The 16434-nt window shown below is 38.5% G+C and overlaps 1 protein-coding gene across 1 annotated transcript; it reads left to right on the plus strand.

Annotated features, from left to right (window-relative positions):
* Positions 1-12727: 12727 nt before the first annotated feature.
* LOC104595407 (uncharacterized) lies at positions 12728-16242 on the plus strand. Its single transcript, XM_010256133.3, has 4 exons — positions 12728-13163; positions 13249-13392; positions 13496-13954; positions 14856-16242. The coding sequence occupies exons 1-4, from the start codon at positions 12819-12821 to the stop codon at positions 15819-15821; spliced, it is 1914 nt and encodes a 637-aa protein (XP_010254435.1). The 5' UTR covers positions 12728-12818; the 3' UTR covers positions 15822-16242.
* The last annotated feature ends 192 nt before the right edge of the window (positions 16243-16434 follow it).

The following is a 16434-nucleotide window of genomic DNA, read 5'->3' on the forward strand; positions in this document are numbered from 1 at the left end:
AAACAAATGGTCCTAGCTAGATGCCCTAAAAAAGCAAAACGTTAAACACTTTTGGTGACAAGCTTTATTGCCAAAACTGTTAAAACTTCTTGTACATGAAAAGAAAAGTAAAACTTGTTAAAAGAGGTAAGAATATTAATAACAATAAAAACCCAAATTTTACTTATTCTTTGAATTCAACAAAATCAATTTAAACCTTAAAACTTAAAATTCATAAAACAACCAAGATTGTATCATTGTATGTCAGCAGTCAGCCTCACTCAACCTAAAGCATTGGTCGTATTGGGCAAAGCCCAAGTGAAATCCCAAATTTGTGGGGGGGAAGAATTGCAGTATTGCAGTTTGGGCCCTCTGGATTTTTCACCAAACATTGTTTATAGCCTTTTGGGGTGGTCTTCACCTGTCAAACCCAAAAGCAGCAATGTGAAAACCCTCCCAACATGTTACTGCTTTTTCCCTTCTGAGTGACAATTCCACACTATTCCAATATCCTCTCCTTTTACTCCATACCCATCCAGCAGCCAGTTTTCCTACAGCTCCATCTGGTCCAGCTCTTCAGCCTTATTCATGATTCAGAGCTGGATCACTTAAAAAGGTCTGGTTCAACATCAGAGATTGGAAGAACTTTGAATGCTGATCAATCATGATAGAGGGAAAGTATTGCTTTAGCTACAAAGTTGCTTTCTCTCCTTTCTTCTTTTTCTCAAATGGGAAAATGAAAACCAATGAATTTTTTCTGAGACTTGAACCTTTTTATATATCAAGGTTTTATTTCCCCACTATAAACTATTTTTTACAAGATCCAAAGTATATAAACTCTGAACTCTGTACAAGAATTATCTAGGATTTTACTTTCTGTGGAGCATTGGGACTCTTTAGTGTGAATATGAAGGAATGGTATGACAAATCTCTGATATTAAAGCAATTATGTAGCTCTGTTCATAGGGGACAACAGTCCTTCTGGTGCAGTCTTAATGCCCCACATCAACCCCATCAAAGCTCCTCCCCCATCCAAATAAAAATGTAGCGTGCACACAAAGACCACCTTGGCATATTTCAAACCAGTTCATATCTGACAAACATGTCATGCAGCTGATTTTGAAATATTGTACAGCATTGGTTAGGCAAAGTTGTAATCAACTCAAGCATGGTTTCAAATCTAGCTTAGACAAAGCTGGAGCCTTGAGGGCATGTCAGTAGTGTAAAGATACCCTCTAAGAAAGCTGATTTGGATCTGCCATCCCAACTTGCCGGAGTAAGTTGAGTTCACATCTTCTCCCCACAGAGCACGCCTCAAAAACGTTTGACAGCACATCCCACATCTCCCAATGACAAATCAATGCATGCTGAAATGTGCATGCGGGGTGTTTTTGAAGTGCCTTCTGTGGGGGGCAGATGTGAATTCGTGTAAGTTATTTTACACTGCCGGTCCCAATTCCAAATAAAGGAGAAGGGTTGTATCAGGTTGGCAGCCAGCATTTAAAACTTTTACCAAATTCTTGTGATCATGAATTCCAAATTATTGTTTTGGTGTTCATGTTGGGACATTCTTGAAAGCAATGCACTATACCTTAATCCAAATGCGATGTCAAATGGACAATATGGCATCCAAGACAAGGAATAATTAAAAATAGAATTCATATATCTGATTTTAGATGATGATAATAATAATGATGATTGCAAGCTTATAAGAGATACTTAAAAAGAATTACATTCTTTAGAATACAAATTTATTGATGGCAATGGAGTGGCCAAATGCTTTGATCACCCTCAATGGAAGGGATCTTCTGTAATTGACCAAGGTTGGTAATGGGTTTGAACTTTGAACCAAATGCTAACACGAGTCTGGATGTGCTCCTCCTCACACCAACCTCGGTCACACAGCACGTCCTAGCTGCATATCAGGAACATCATTCACAATTCTCCTAACACAGTTTGATTGGATTCACCATGTTAATATTCAATTTGGATACTTTGTAAGGGCTCAAATGAAACAAATTTGTTCTGGGTCTACATTTATATATACAACCTTGCTTTGTACATGAATTGCATCTCTGTACATGAAGTTTTGGATGGGACACTTCTACTCTCTCTATATATGATACTGGGCCTTTTGTCTGCATTAGCCCACATCCTGACAAAGCATGCAACGACTCTTCATTTAAATAAAGACAAATACCAGAACTGCATCAAATTTACCAATACAAACAGACAGAATGACACCTACACGTGGGATTACTACATATATGAATTTGTGATTGTAATTTGAAATGAAATTGGAGAGATATTTGCTTATCCATAAAGTTTGTCTGACTTGACGTATCATGATCTTTCACAAGCTTACTTGCAGTTCTGGAACATTGGCTAGCTTTTCATAGAAACCACATGGTTCTGTTTCATGAATAAAATAAATTAAAAGTTTTATTTTTATTTTTTTATTTTTGTGTGTTAGGAAAAAGAACTTGGATTGGACTTAACTCACGATTCCTTAATAAACATATGATATAATAGTTAGACCAAGTTTATTAATATATTTAAATATAATCGAATCAGATAATCACATTGGATAAGGGTGGTCACAGTCATAGAATGCAGACCGCATATAACATTATTAGGAAAAGTGATCTATCACAAATTGAAGGATTAGAAGAGTTATGATAAAAAGAAAAGGATTTAGGTGAAAGTAATACGAAATGATTTAAGTGTTTATAATTTCAGTTCGAGTTTGTTATTCATGAAATGTTTTCACATCTTTACTTACGAGACATGACAACTACACATTAGAAATATCTCCTTTGTCATTCAAAGGGAGATATTCCCAATACATGGGGGTGGTGCTATGTGGGTATGGATTTGTGGGTAGAAGATCCCGAGTTGTATAATTTATCGATAAATTCATATAACCAAAATCCCATATAGTTCAAACAAGGTTCGGTCATCATCATCATAGGGGTGGATCTATGTTACATCCAATTATAAATAGGAGTGCAAGTTTGGCATTCGATTTGAAGACTTTATACAGCTTTTGAAAAAGGGGGGATTCAAATTGCAATAAATGCTCAACTTAAAACCTGCCCAAGTTGCAACCTGCTCGAATTTGAATTGAAATTGAGACAATCAGACACCATTTGCAGCCCTACTTTTTATTGCAATTTTGAAGTGCTTTTCAATTGAATGCTTAGAGTTGCATAAACTTGGGCCATGCCTTGCCAAAAGAAAACTTGAATCATGAAATCTCTTTTCAGAAACATGACTTGGTTTAGTCCTTGGTTTGATCTATTATCTTTTAGTATTCCATGAGGTCGATTTATCTTTGGTTAATAATACTTCTATAGGTGGAGTGCTGATTGGCCTTCAAGTTATCTCCAGATTCCCATTTGTGAATGGACCTTATGTCGGAGCCAACCCACGTTATGTGGGCTGAGCATTGGATTTGATTCACTTGGAACCACCTGGGCTGCAACTAGTATTAGTTGAAATATTGGCCCAATAACATAGACTTGCCAATGGATTGGATCTGGTTCAGGCACAGAGTGGATCAGGCCCTTAATTGACTGTTAATCGATTCTATAAAATGGACTCATAACCGAACCAATAATTACGGATGGCAATTTCTATCCTACCCGGTGGGTATCCGTCCTTAGCCTCCCTGATGGGGTGGATTTTTATGCTTAAATGACGGGTTTTGGGATTCTACAACCCATACGGGTATGGGTAGGGTATGGTATTAGCCTAAACCGACCCTCCCCGATTCACACAATATTGTTGGAAAGCATATAAAATTTATGTACTATGTGTTGAATTTAATAATATTTTAAATTTTATGTGAAGGATATTTGGTAGTTTATGTATTTTTTACATGTCTTAATCAAATAATTAGAAATCTTAATGTTTATTTGTGTTATTTTACTTATTTATTGCTTATATATGACAAGAAATAATAGGAAATTAGATGTGGGTTTTAAACCCAACCCGCTCCTATCCTTGAATGTGGGGAGGGTAGGGTCAGGGAGGGTTTGGATTCTCAAAATCCAACTCACTACGGGTCTTGGGACGGGTATGGGTTGGGAGATTTAAGGAGGTGGGTAGGGTCTAAAATTTACAAAACTCTCCCCAAACCCACCCTGTTGCCATCCCTACCAATAATTAATCAGGATAATCATGTTTTACCCAATTAGGCTTTACATCTATAGTTTAGTTATTAGCTATGATAATAACAATTTAGAACTTCATTCTTTATAATATAACCTCGATAAAAATGAGTAAGGGTCCATTTGGTTCATGGGAATAGGGGTCTGTAATTAGAACCAAAATTAGACCATTCCAATTCCAACCATTTGGTTGGGTGGAGGTGGAATTGGAATCCTGTTCCCATTCTTGGTGGGATGGTATTCCCCCATTTGTGGGAATGGTCATTCCCTCCCCCTCTCATGGGAATGAGAATCCATCCCAGCCAATTCTGATTCTGATTCCAGTTTCAGCCTGAACCAAACAAGCCAGCTGAATAGATTATCCCAACTCTGATTCCAAAGGATTTCAATTCCAATTCCAAGTGCAGACCAAATAAACCCTAATATAGTAAACTGTTTATATGTTGATAAAACAACTATTTTTACTATCTATAAAATTTACCTTTTAAACAAAATATAACAAAAAATTACAATAAAATCAGAAAAAAAACTTATATATTTTAACTATTTAACTGGTTGAGAACAGAAAAAACTGAGCCTAACCCAATTGTTAATAAGTAACAAACCACCGATTTGATCGGTTTGAATATATATATATATATATATCGGATAGACCCTACCCATTGACAGCTCTACAATGACAAAGTAGTATTTCCTTGACAGAGGCCCATTTTGATGATGAGTCCATTTGTTGGCTTTGGAGTTTGGAGAAACGCCTAGCTAGAAGCCTAGAACTAGAAGTGCGCCTTTTCCCTTAATCACATCTTTGGTGTTATGTTCTTTGATTCCTACCAAGTGTAAGTTGGCTGGAACCTTTAGGACCAAGCCCAAAGTAAAACATGTGGGTTGGGCCAATAGGCAACCCTAATTATCTGTGAACACTTTTGGGACTCTAAAGTCTAAATTCTATTCGGTAGGCAATTTCCTTCCTTGGATCCAGTGACTCTCATCTTTAGCCTATTCATGTATTTGGGCTGGATCATTTAGAAGAGCTCCCATGTACAAGACATTGTCGCTTCCATCGGGAATGTCTTCCATGAAAGAGGAGATGTTTTCAATGTAATGTATGGTTACAGTGTCTTGTGATGGGTAGATATTCCCAATGCACATAGGGGATGGGCGGTGAGGGCGTGCTATATATATGTGATCGAGAAGCCAATCCCAATACATATAGGTGTTCCAAAATGAGAGAGGGAGTGTTTGAATATAGTTAGATGTGGGAATAATGAATCCCATACGGGCTCTCCAGTTCAATATTTCTTCACCTATTAACTCTTTAGATGAGCTTACATGATCAGTCGTTAGGTCAATCCATGCAAGGTTTCAGTGGATATGTATCATTGGTCAAATACAAGGAACACATGGAATTCCTATGTATTAATCGTTACTTTTCATTTGTATTATTAGACTGACACCCGCATGTATCCGCTTATTTCAGGTCTATATTGGTTGATATGGATTTGATAGGTATTCATAACCCCTAACCCCACTCCCTCACTCTAATAACTCCTATATCAAATTTCCTAACTCTTTCTTTCTCATTTATTACTCCCTTTCTCTCCCACTCTAATATAAACCACTCATACATTTAAGCAAAGTTTTGAAATTCAAATTTGGCAAGCCATTCTAGCACCTAATTTAAATTTGACACAGTTTTGGGTATAGAAACTTAGAAGTAGGTAATATGAAGTGTAAGGGCGACGGTTATGTCTAACCTTGAAATCTAAGGAGTTGGCTCAAGTTAATGAACTGGAAAGGGAAAAGGAAGAGAGGAAGGACAAGTGGTTGTACCCCTTGAAGGGGCTGCCTATATACCCTTCGGCAAGGTATCAAGCTAATGTACTTCACTGGAGTTGGAATTCCAGCAATGGAGGAGAAGGGTAGCAGTTTGGCAGATAGGTGCATGGGAGATGAGGAATGGCCGAGATGGGAAAGAAGGGAGGAAGGAGAGCAATGGTGATTTAGGGGTGTAAATGATGGGCTCCCAAAAGTCCTTTGAAATGGATGGGAAGCACTAGAGGTGTAAATCGGGTTGTGCCGCCCACGATCCGACATGGCCTAACAAGATTTTGTGCTAGCTTGGCTCGGCCCAGCCCGATTATTTACAAGTCGTACCGTGGCACGGCACGATAGTATGGACTGTGTCGGATTTGGGGTATCAGGTCCGTGGTCCAGGTTGACATGGCCAGCATTGTCGTGTTGTGCCACCCGTAGTCCGCGTGCTAGCTCAACTCGACCTATAGGTCAGCAGACCACCCGAAGAACTAGCTATTGGAGACCCCCCCAGTAGTTATAAACAATTAGCTATATGGGGGGCTATTTATGTATTTTTTGGCTTTGGAGGAGATAAAAAGACAATAATGCCCCCAAACAACTATATAACAGCTAGTTTAGGGGGGGTATTTAGGTCAAGTGATAACTGATTTTATAATGAAAAAAAACTATCTAATCCTTGCCGCTATGGCACGTGATCTACTAACCACTCCGGTGCTTACAATTCCATCGAAGTCTTGTTTTAGTGCAAGTACTAGGATGCAAGCTACATGAATGATGAAAGTTGGGAAATGTGCATCTACCTTAAAGATTGGTTGGATGCCGAGGATAGATTACAAGACAAAGGAGGTCATGATATTACACTTGATGTTTCACCTAAAGAAGATGATGAAAATCAAGGAGATGATTAGATGAAGATGCAAGTGGAGGTGGAACTTGAAGAAAAATGATGAAGTCAATATTTTTTATTTTTTTTTGTATACTCAATATTTCAAATATTGTAATTTTTCAATTTTATTTAAGTTAGTTGTTATTTTTTATTTTCAATTTATAATTATATTATATTTTTTCATATTTTATTCCATTTTCTATATTTCATTCATCCATTGACCATTGTATTGTTCAAATTTAAGAAATAAAATTGCTATTTTTCCCTAATTCGTTGTCCATTTTGTATTTTGTTAAGTATTTAAGTATTTTTTTCATTTCTTTGCTAGCTTTTTATTTTTCCAATTTGTTCCCAAAGCTCAAAGGAATTAAAGAAAGTGAAGTATTTTAGTTTTAGTGTTTACTTAGCAAAAAAATAAAAAACAAAATGTAAAAAAAACAAAAAAACAGTTTGGCCTGGTTCGGCTCAAGCCCATGGCATGGCCCGGTGAGAGCCAAAATGGGCTCTGGCCATGGGCTGTGCCGGGCTGATCCCCAAAACTATCCCAAGGGAGGGAAGCACGACCCGCACTTTGCACAGGCCACATTTACACCTGCAGGAAGCACCCATTTAGTTTTTGGGCACACATTTCAAAAGTTTTCTGAGTTGTTGCACATTCCCATTTTACCCTCACATTTTGGAATTTTTTTACACATTTAGGGTCCGTTTGGTTCATAGTTGGAATCGAAATCGGAATCAAAATCCTTTGGAATCGGAATTACAATGGTCTATTCCCATAGTCTGTTTGGTTCAGATAGGAATGGAAATGAACATTAAAATTAGTAGGAATGGGATTTCATTCCAAGGGAGGGGCTGGGAGTGGCCATTCCCTCAAATGGGGGGATGCCATTACAGCAAGAATGGGAATGGGATTCCAATTCCACCTAACCAAACAGATAGAATCAGAATAGCCTATTCCGATTCCAATTCCAGACCCCTATTCCTGCAAACCAAACAGGGCCTTAAAACGTGTGATTAAATCCTTTCTAGAATTCTCTTGTTAATTACCATTTTCATGTTTACCCTATTGTTCTAGAATATTCTTTGCTTATTTAAATCACATTTATTCTTCATTTAGAATGTTCTTAGATGTATGCATTAAGTGGATTTGTTTGACCCGGGTTTAGTCTTGCGTCAAACAATTGGTAATGACCACAAATCTATGTACTTTTGTGATGCCATCCTCTTATAAGAAGATTTGAACCCTAGACATAATTTGTAATGACCATAAATGCATCACTACACCCTATTAAATTTAATTGTTATAATTATATGTATTTTATTCTAAAGTAAAATTTCTCTTCTTAGTTGAAGTCTCTTAATAAATGGTAAAATTGATTATTAAAATTTATATATTCATAATTATTAAAATAAATGATATTGATTTTTGAAAATTAAGTTATATACATACATATTTTAGTTCTTCCATCACTTTTTAATGGTTAACAATTGCGTCTCAATATCTCACACTTGTATAAACCATTAAAGTCCTGTTTTTTTATATTTAAATAACTTATTTATAGTCACATGAAACTTGTACTTATTGTTAGTGATATATTTTTTTAGGAATTACTTGAGTTTCCTACTGTATTCATGTGTATTTTAATTTTTTTGTCTATATTCATGTATATCCAAAGTGTATCCTGATATGTCTCTTAAAATTGTTTTTCCGATATCGCATTTAGGTCGTTTAATGAAATTACTAGTCTACCCTTCAAGGTGAGGTAATTTTACTAGATATCCCTTTGAGGTGGACATGTGGCATTTCTGTTGTGTGGCTGCAATGTGCTATGAAGTGGGTGTGAGAAGCGCTTTATGAGGAGCAGATCAAATCTCAATTTCTTTGGGTTAACCTTAAAAAGGCCCATTTGGGAGCACTTAGCTCCATCCTCGTTTGGGAGGGTTGAAGTGTTGCAACTTCTATCTTTTTTTGGTGGGCTCCACACAAATAGCCTATAAGTCAATGTTTTAAAAACCGACCTAGAGGCTGAACCATTTTTGTCTCTAGGTCATGAGTCATTAGTTCAATTGTCCAGATCAAATGGGTTAGCACCATGTTGCATTAGCAAATACACACACATATAGATATAAACACATTTTATCAATAAATAATATATAATTAAATTCTACATGTAACATATGCATTATTTTATATTTAATTAAACTTTTTAATTCAGTTTTAATTTTTTTATTTGTAAAAAATGCTAACTAAGTGCAATTTGAAGCAAAAAAAAAGTTTAGTGGGCAAAAATAGCAGGACACCTTGGGACACATAGATCATGAAAAGTTACCCAAAATAAAATAAAATAAAAAAGATCACCCCAGTTAGACATCAAAGTTCCAAGTTATGACCTTCGGAAGTTTGCACATACATTGAGTGTGCAACTCATGGCCCGATGACCGGGTCGAACAAGGGGTGATCATTTCAGCCCGGCCCAGAAATTCTGTGCTTGGGCTTAGGTTTTGTGTTCCGGCCTGTCCTGGGCCCAACTTAGGCCCACAAATTTTAGGGCCAGGCTTGAGCTTAATACTTCAAGCCCGGTCCGGGCCCGAGCTGGCCCACATATATTTAAATTTACACATTTTGTGTATAATGTATACATATGTATACATGTTATTTTACATTATATTATATATTATATGCATGTTATGTCATTTAATATAAAATATTATAGATATGTAATGTTTTATATATGAAAGACATTGGCCCAGAATCAAGCCTGGCCCCCCCACCCACGCCCGTGTAGACCTGGGCTTGGGCTTATGCTTCAGGTCCAGAACCCCAGGCCGAGCCAGGCCCGAGCCTAAGCTATAGCCCTTATCATAAGTGCAAAGCTCGGCCCAGGCCCGGCCCGGCCCATGATCACCCCTAGGTCGAACGGGTCAATGGTTCAATCACTCGAATTGGACAATTTTTTACTAAGTCAACAGGCTTTGACCAAATCTTGGGTTTTAGCCAAACTAGAACCGGAATCATGACCATGTGATAGTTCGACCATCCAGGTCAAATTGTGGGTTTTAGTCAACTGTGAGTTGAAAACATGCTATAAGCTTTGCTTGGAGAAAAAATCGGGAGATTCCATGTTGGCTGCCAGTCAATTCATTTGAAGGTTGTCCACTTTAGTCTCTTTAAATAGCTTATTTGGAGCACTTCAAAGCAACTAAACAACCTTAGCTTAATCTTCATCTTGTTTTCAAAATGAGCCCTTAGATTTATCTTGGCTCGTAAGTAGTTGCTTTCAATAAGAAGCCTCCTACTAAAAGAGGCCTCGGCAGAATTTTTACAAAAACATTGTTTATAAACTTTACATGTAGGCCTCACCCACCTCACAAAACCAGAAGCCCTAGCATGAAAGACCTTCCAAACGACCACAAAATCAACATTCCTAACTAAATGGCAACAAGGCCGGTTCGTGGGGAGTTTTGTAAATTCTAAGCCCTTCTCACCTCCCTAAACCTCCCAACCCATAGTGGCTTAGATTTTAAAAGAATCCAAACACTCCTTGCATTCAATGGTAGAGTGGGTTGGGTTTAAAAGCCGCATCTAATTTTCTATTATTTCTTGTTATATATAAGTAATAAATAAGTAAATAACATAAACAAACAACAAATTTTCTAATTATTTGATTAAAACATATGAAAAAGCATATAAACTATCAATTATCCTCTATATAAAATTCAAAATATTATTAAACTCAACATCTAATACATAAAAGTTTATGTGATTTCCAACACTAATAGGTCAAGGAGGGTCAGGTTTAGGCTAATACCACATACCTTATCTATGCCATGCGTTGTATAATCCTAAAATCCATCCCCGCCCCAAAACCCATCCTTCAAGCAAAGAAAACCCACCCCATCAGAGGGGATATAAGGTAGAAATAGCTATCACTATCCTTAACATCCCAAAAACCATTTTATAAACCATGGCCCATGGGGCATGGGCCCCATGTGGAAGACCAATTGTCCAGAGTTGGACCCAACACCATGTCGTTCAACTGGACCATATTAATCGAGGCCAGGTATGTCTAGATAGTATTAACTAAGCTCTTTAATTGAACCAATAATAATACTCCACGGCAGTCATAAAATACATGAGCCCACAATCATTTAACCTAACCTCTCAGTATGGATTCCATATATTTTAGGCCTTTTTAGAGTTTAGTCTCCCTTAAATTTGTTTTAGAGGAAATTACTTAAAGTACCCCTTTTGATTTAGGAAATTGACTAAGGGGCTGTTTGGCAATACTTTTTGGGAAGATCTTCTGGTAGCTCTAACAATCAAAAGATACATTCAGCTTTTTCATAAAGATCTGAGGAGCCCGAAGCTAGTTTGGCTACCATGCGTCTTTTCATTTTTTTCCGCATGAGAATAAAGAGAGAGACATGAAAAGCTCCATTTGGAGCTTCCCAAAATCAACCCAAAATGGGCTTCTTGTGTCTTTTCGACGCATTGACTTTTGGCGACTAGATCCGTTACGAGCCAAATGGAAAAAGATCGCGACGTGGTCTACCCGACTTGTAAACAGCCGAAAGACTATAAGGAAGGATGCGCCAAACGGACCTAAATCTGCTGTTATTATTTTCATATTGTCTTAAAGTACCTTTAAATTTTCTAACAATTGTCTAAAACCTCCCTTTTTGTTAATTTTCCATCACACTCCATTCACATGTGATCTATGTGACTGATATTTCTCTTATAAGAGCTGCTAGAAATGTTGGAATACCCTTGTCTTACCGGAATTCGCTTCCTATATTTGTTGGAAACGCCATTTGGCTTCTCCAACAACCATTAGATTTTCCATCCACCTGGATGCCATTTCTTCACTACAAGAGAAACGATTAAAACACGGAAAACACATAAGCAATTAAGAAGAAAGAAGAGGGAAAACAGATAGAGAAGACAAGAGAAACCAGAGAGAGTTTTCAGTAGGCGTTGCGAAAGGAAGCAGTAGGTCAACAATGCATTGTTCATAGCTTAGAACAGGCTGAAGGGTGGGTAGTTCTTTAGGCATTATGGTGGTCTTGCACTTCTGGTATTCATGTAACCTTCATCTTCATCGACTCATCCAGTATAGTAAAGTATAATGGATGGGTCGATGAAGATGGAAGACATTAAATGGACAATCGGTTGTTTTGATTATTGTACTGTAACCCATGTTCCAAGGGAGGGGAACAATATTGCTCAACTCAGAGAGCTCGTAAATATGGGTTTTATGGGGTTCACTTTAGCAGGAAATTCTTCCTTGACACGGTGATTGGAGTGGACACAACTTCTACCCAATGACAGGAACTTGCAAAAATCCTTTGATAAGCAAATGAGTGTTACTGTCCATGCTCATCTGAATGAGGATGACCATGCAAATGAAGAGGAGGAATAAGAGAGGATCGTAAGTTCCTGAAGATTGCTGAATCGATCAGTTGAGGAGATTAAGACCATCACCACAAGGTTCAAAATTTCGTCGGTGGGTCACCGATACGCGAAAGCGTTCAGTTAATTCGAATTCAGGTATGTCACATCAATCGACACCGCTGGCTCTAGTGTCTGGAGTGAGCCATCAGTCCATCACCTTCGCCCAATAAAAGATCAATATACGAATACGACCTGGTCCTGTTTGCTTTTACGCTGACTAGTTTTCAAAAAGCATCAAACAATAGATGGCAAGTTGATCCTTTCTTCGGGTTTTATAATCTGTGAGTCTGAGGCTGTGACTCGGCTTCTTCCCGTCTAAATTTCGTAATATACGTTATATGATTCAGTCTTTGTCTCTGATCAATGGAGTTACGCGTAGTCCACGTGCCAACTGGTTTTCGGTCTATGAACGCGGAAACGACATAACACCTTATTTCAGACCTCACGAAGGATTGATTTCAATTCAACTTGCTTCCTTCCTTCCTTCCTTCTACCTTCTACTCAAAGTTCAAATATGGTGAAGTGGGCGCCATGGATGTCGTCGGCGTCGAAGAAGTTTCAGGTGAAGGTAAAGTCCATGAAGCTCGAAGGCTTCAACGCCCACGATGAGGAGGAGATGAAAGGGGAGAAAGTGGTGGCCGTTAAGATAAGATGGAAAACGCCCAAGGCAGGATTAGTCCCCTTGCCTCGACTGTCGTCGTCGAAGCACCGCCGACGACATGTTTCCACCGAGAGATCTGTAAGGAGAGGTGAAGTTATCGAATGGGACGATGAATTTGAAAATGTCTGCAGCTTCTCGATGTTCTGTAAAGACAATTCATCATTCAATCCTTGGGACGTTTCCTTCAATCTTCTATATGTGAGTTCCTGTTTTCTTAATCATTCCCATCAGCTATTTAGAAAATGTGAATCTGTTTCACGTGTTCTCATCGTCCATGGTGCAGGGGCAAAGAGGGAACAAGCTCGAAGTGATCGGAACGTTTTTGCTAAACATCGCCGAACTGGCTTCTCGCATGGAATCTCAGGTGGAAAGAGCGTTTCCGATCGCTTTACAGGTCGCCGGTGTTTCCAGCGAAGCTACCCTTTCGGTACGTTTTGCATTTAATATAATATTATTCGACCAACAACGTGGAAATTTCAGTCATTTATAAAAATAACAAGGACCCATCTGGGTTTGAATTGGATTTGCAGATATCATTGAGCTTCATTGAGATCAGGAGTTCCCACTCACAGGAATCGTTGGGAATCGTCCATGACGTGTGCGTGGTTGACAAAGAAGACGGGTTCTTGAGGAGAGTAACGAGTTACGTCTCACAGAAGAAGAAGAAGAAGAGTCAAGAGGACGATGAGACGGCTGCAATCGACTCAGACAGATCGCCGGAGAATGATTCGGTTCCGATCCAACAGGAGTCTCTGGACCCCGCCTCCATGGCTTCTGCAACAAGAGATGAGTCGTTGGCTTTCAATAGCGACGACAATTTGATGAAAGGAAGTTCTGTGACTCGGTTGGGATCGTCTCCGAGTGCAGAGACTCGCTTGGACTCTGTACCGAAGAGAAAAGATGAGCCGTTGATTGATGATAAGTTGGATCGTAATCGTCGTCAGTCTGTTGGTTCTTCGATGGATGATGACTCGGGTACCGTGGGAGAGGTATGCACAGTTTAACATTTTACAAGACAAAAATACCCTTTGTTTGCTTTGGATAAATGATTAATGAAACGCGTCATAGCCTCTTGTGTATGATACGTTGGAAGTACGGAACACGAAATGAAAATGTAAATGACGGAAGTCACCTTAGAAAACGTTGACTACTTCAGAGGACTTTTCTGAAAGTCTAGGTAAAGACTGAAAAGTCAACGCGTCCTACACTGGTTACTTGGTGACCAAACTCGCGTGATGTAATTAGGATTTTTGACTGAATAGCTATATCCTATATATTTGATTTGTTGTTGGAAATTCTAACACCACATGGGACCCAAGCATTCAATCCTCCAGTCCTAATCAGCCTTCCACCTCACTTTGTATTCAATGTTTGTCATTTTATGCTCAGAAATAAAAGCTTATTATGGACACGTGGCAAGTTTTTCTGGGTTGAAACTTGCTCTGAATAGAGACCAACTTGTGGGGCCCTCTTGGACTACCAAACTGAGATGCTTGTTGAAGAATTTTGGGCCATTAAAGGAAGATCAGAGAAGACCAACTATTGCAAATCCTTAATTATTGGCTTTATGAAAAAGGAATCATTGAAATTTGCCACATCATCTCTCCACATGGCAAACAACCCCTCTTACCGCAAGACAGTAACAAAACTAAGACCTTTTGCCTTTGCCCTTCCAACCAATATGCCTTGCTTTATTATCCTTTATGGGTATTTTGATTAGCTGGACGAGAATCAATGGGCCTGTCTATGCTTCAATTTGGATTTGGACAGGTTCCTATACTTTTAAAGTTAACCTAGTTGTGTTTGAATCCTAACTTTTAAAACCTTCTTTCATTCTTGTAGTGTTCAGTCTAAGTCTCCAACTCTAATTTGCTGGCTTCTATCTTGCAGGAAACCAATGAAGAATCAATAGTTAATGCATCTGCCGAGTCTGAGTTTAGCGATGAAGTTTTAACTGTTGGAGAATGGGAAGAGAGGGAATTTATCAGCAGAGATGGGCAAGTAAAGCTCAAAGCTAATGTATACTTTGCTACAATTGACCAAAGAAGTGAAAAGGCTGCTGGGGAGAGTGCCTGCACTGCCCTTGTTGCAGTTATTGCACATTGGCTTCAATCAAACAGAGACATCTTGCCAACAAGATTCGAATTTGACAATTTGATAACAGAAGGTTCCTCAGAGTGGAGAAAGCTCTGCAAAAACAAGGACTACATGCTTTGCTTCCCTGATAAGCATTTCGATATCGAGACTGTGTTACAAGCAGAACTTAGGCCTCTTTCAGTTATGCAAGACAAATCCTTCATTGGATTCTTCAGCCCTGAGAACTTTGAGTCCTTGAAGGAAGCTATGTCTTTTGATTGTATATGGGACAGGGTTAGTAGTAGCACTAGAGATGGTGAGACTCATGTTTATATAGTAAGCTGGAATGACCATTTCTTCATTTTGAAGGTGGAGGCCAATGCTTATTATATCATTGACACTTTGGGAGAGCGGTTATTTGAGGGATGCAACCAGGCCTACATATTGAAGTTTGATCACACCACTTCAATGTATCAGTTGTCAAAGGAAGCAACAGACAAACACAAGGAAATGGTAGACAAAAAGGTAGATGTTGATAAAAGTTGCAATGGCAGCAACAATGGGGAAGATGCCCATGAGCTCATTTGCAGTGGTAAGGAGTGTTGTAGGGAGTTCATTAAGAGATTCCTTGCTGCTATTCCTTTGAAGGAATTGGAGATGGATGAGAAGAAGGGGACAGTTTCAAGTGTATCCCTCCATCAACGGTTGCAAATTGAGTTCCACTTTTGCTTGGCACCATCATCGTCATCAGATAAAGCTGAGGATGGTTTGTTTGTATAAATCAATTGTACATTTGGATGTTTTGTGGTTTTGAGAAAGAAGAAAGTTAACATCAAAGATTTTCCCATCTGTCTCAATGAGAAAAAAATCTTCTGTAGATTTTTGGAATTTTAAGAAATGATCTATGTTGAGTGGTTCTAATCAATGAATCAGTCATAAAGTCTACCTAATCAAAGGGTCGTCTGCCTCAGTCATAAACCACCTAGTTGGAGCTTAGGAGGTGAGAACATAGAAATGCTCCATTTACTAGATATCCAATCAACATGTGCCACATTTATCAATAATGGGAGGAAGTCAGATGGTGATGGCTTTCTTATTTGCTTGTGAGCAAAAATGTCACATCCTGTCATAGCCAATGAAAGCAGGGTATGATGAAGACAACTTTGGCATATGGACATAAATTGAATCTGTATTAGAAGGACCATCTTTGAAGCAGAGGATCTTCACTGAAGAGAAAGATCTAGGCTAATGGCTGATTATATCAAGAGAAAAATGAAAAATTGCCAAATAAATTCAATTTGTTGCAAGTTGAAGGGCTAAGGACAGACCAAAAAGAACATGGGTTGAAGTAGTAAGAAATGATAAGAGTGATCTAATCCAACAATGGGCAATG

This window comes from Nelumbo nucifera, chromosome 2, assembly GCF_055504915.1.
Source record: "Nelumbo nucifera cultivar China Antique chromosome 2, China Antique-T2T, whole genome shotgun sequence".
Classification (NCBI taxonomy): domain Eukaryota; kingdom Viridiplantae; phylum Streptophyta; class Magnoliopsida; order Proteales; family Nelumbonaceae; genus Nelumbo; species Nelumbo nucifera.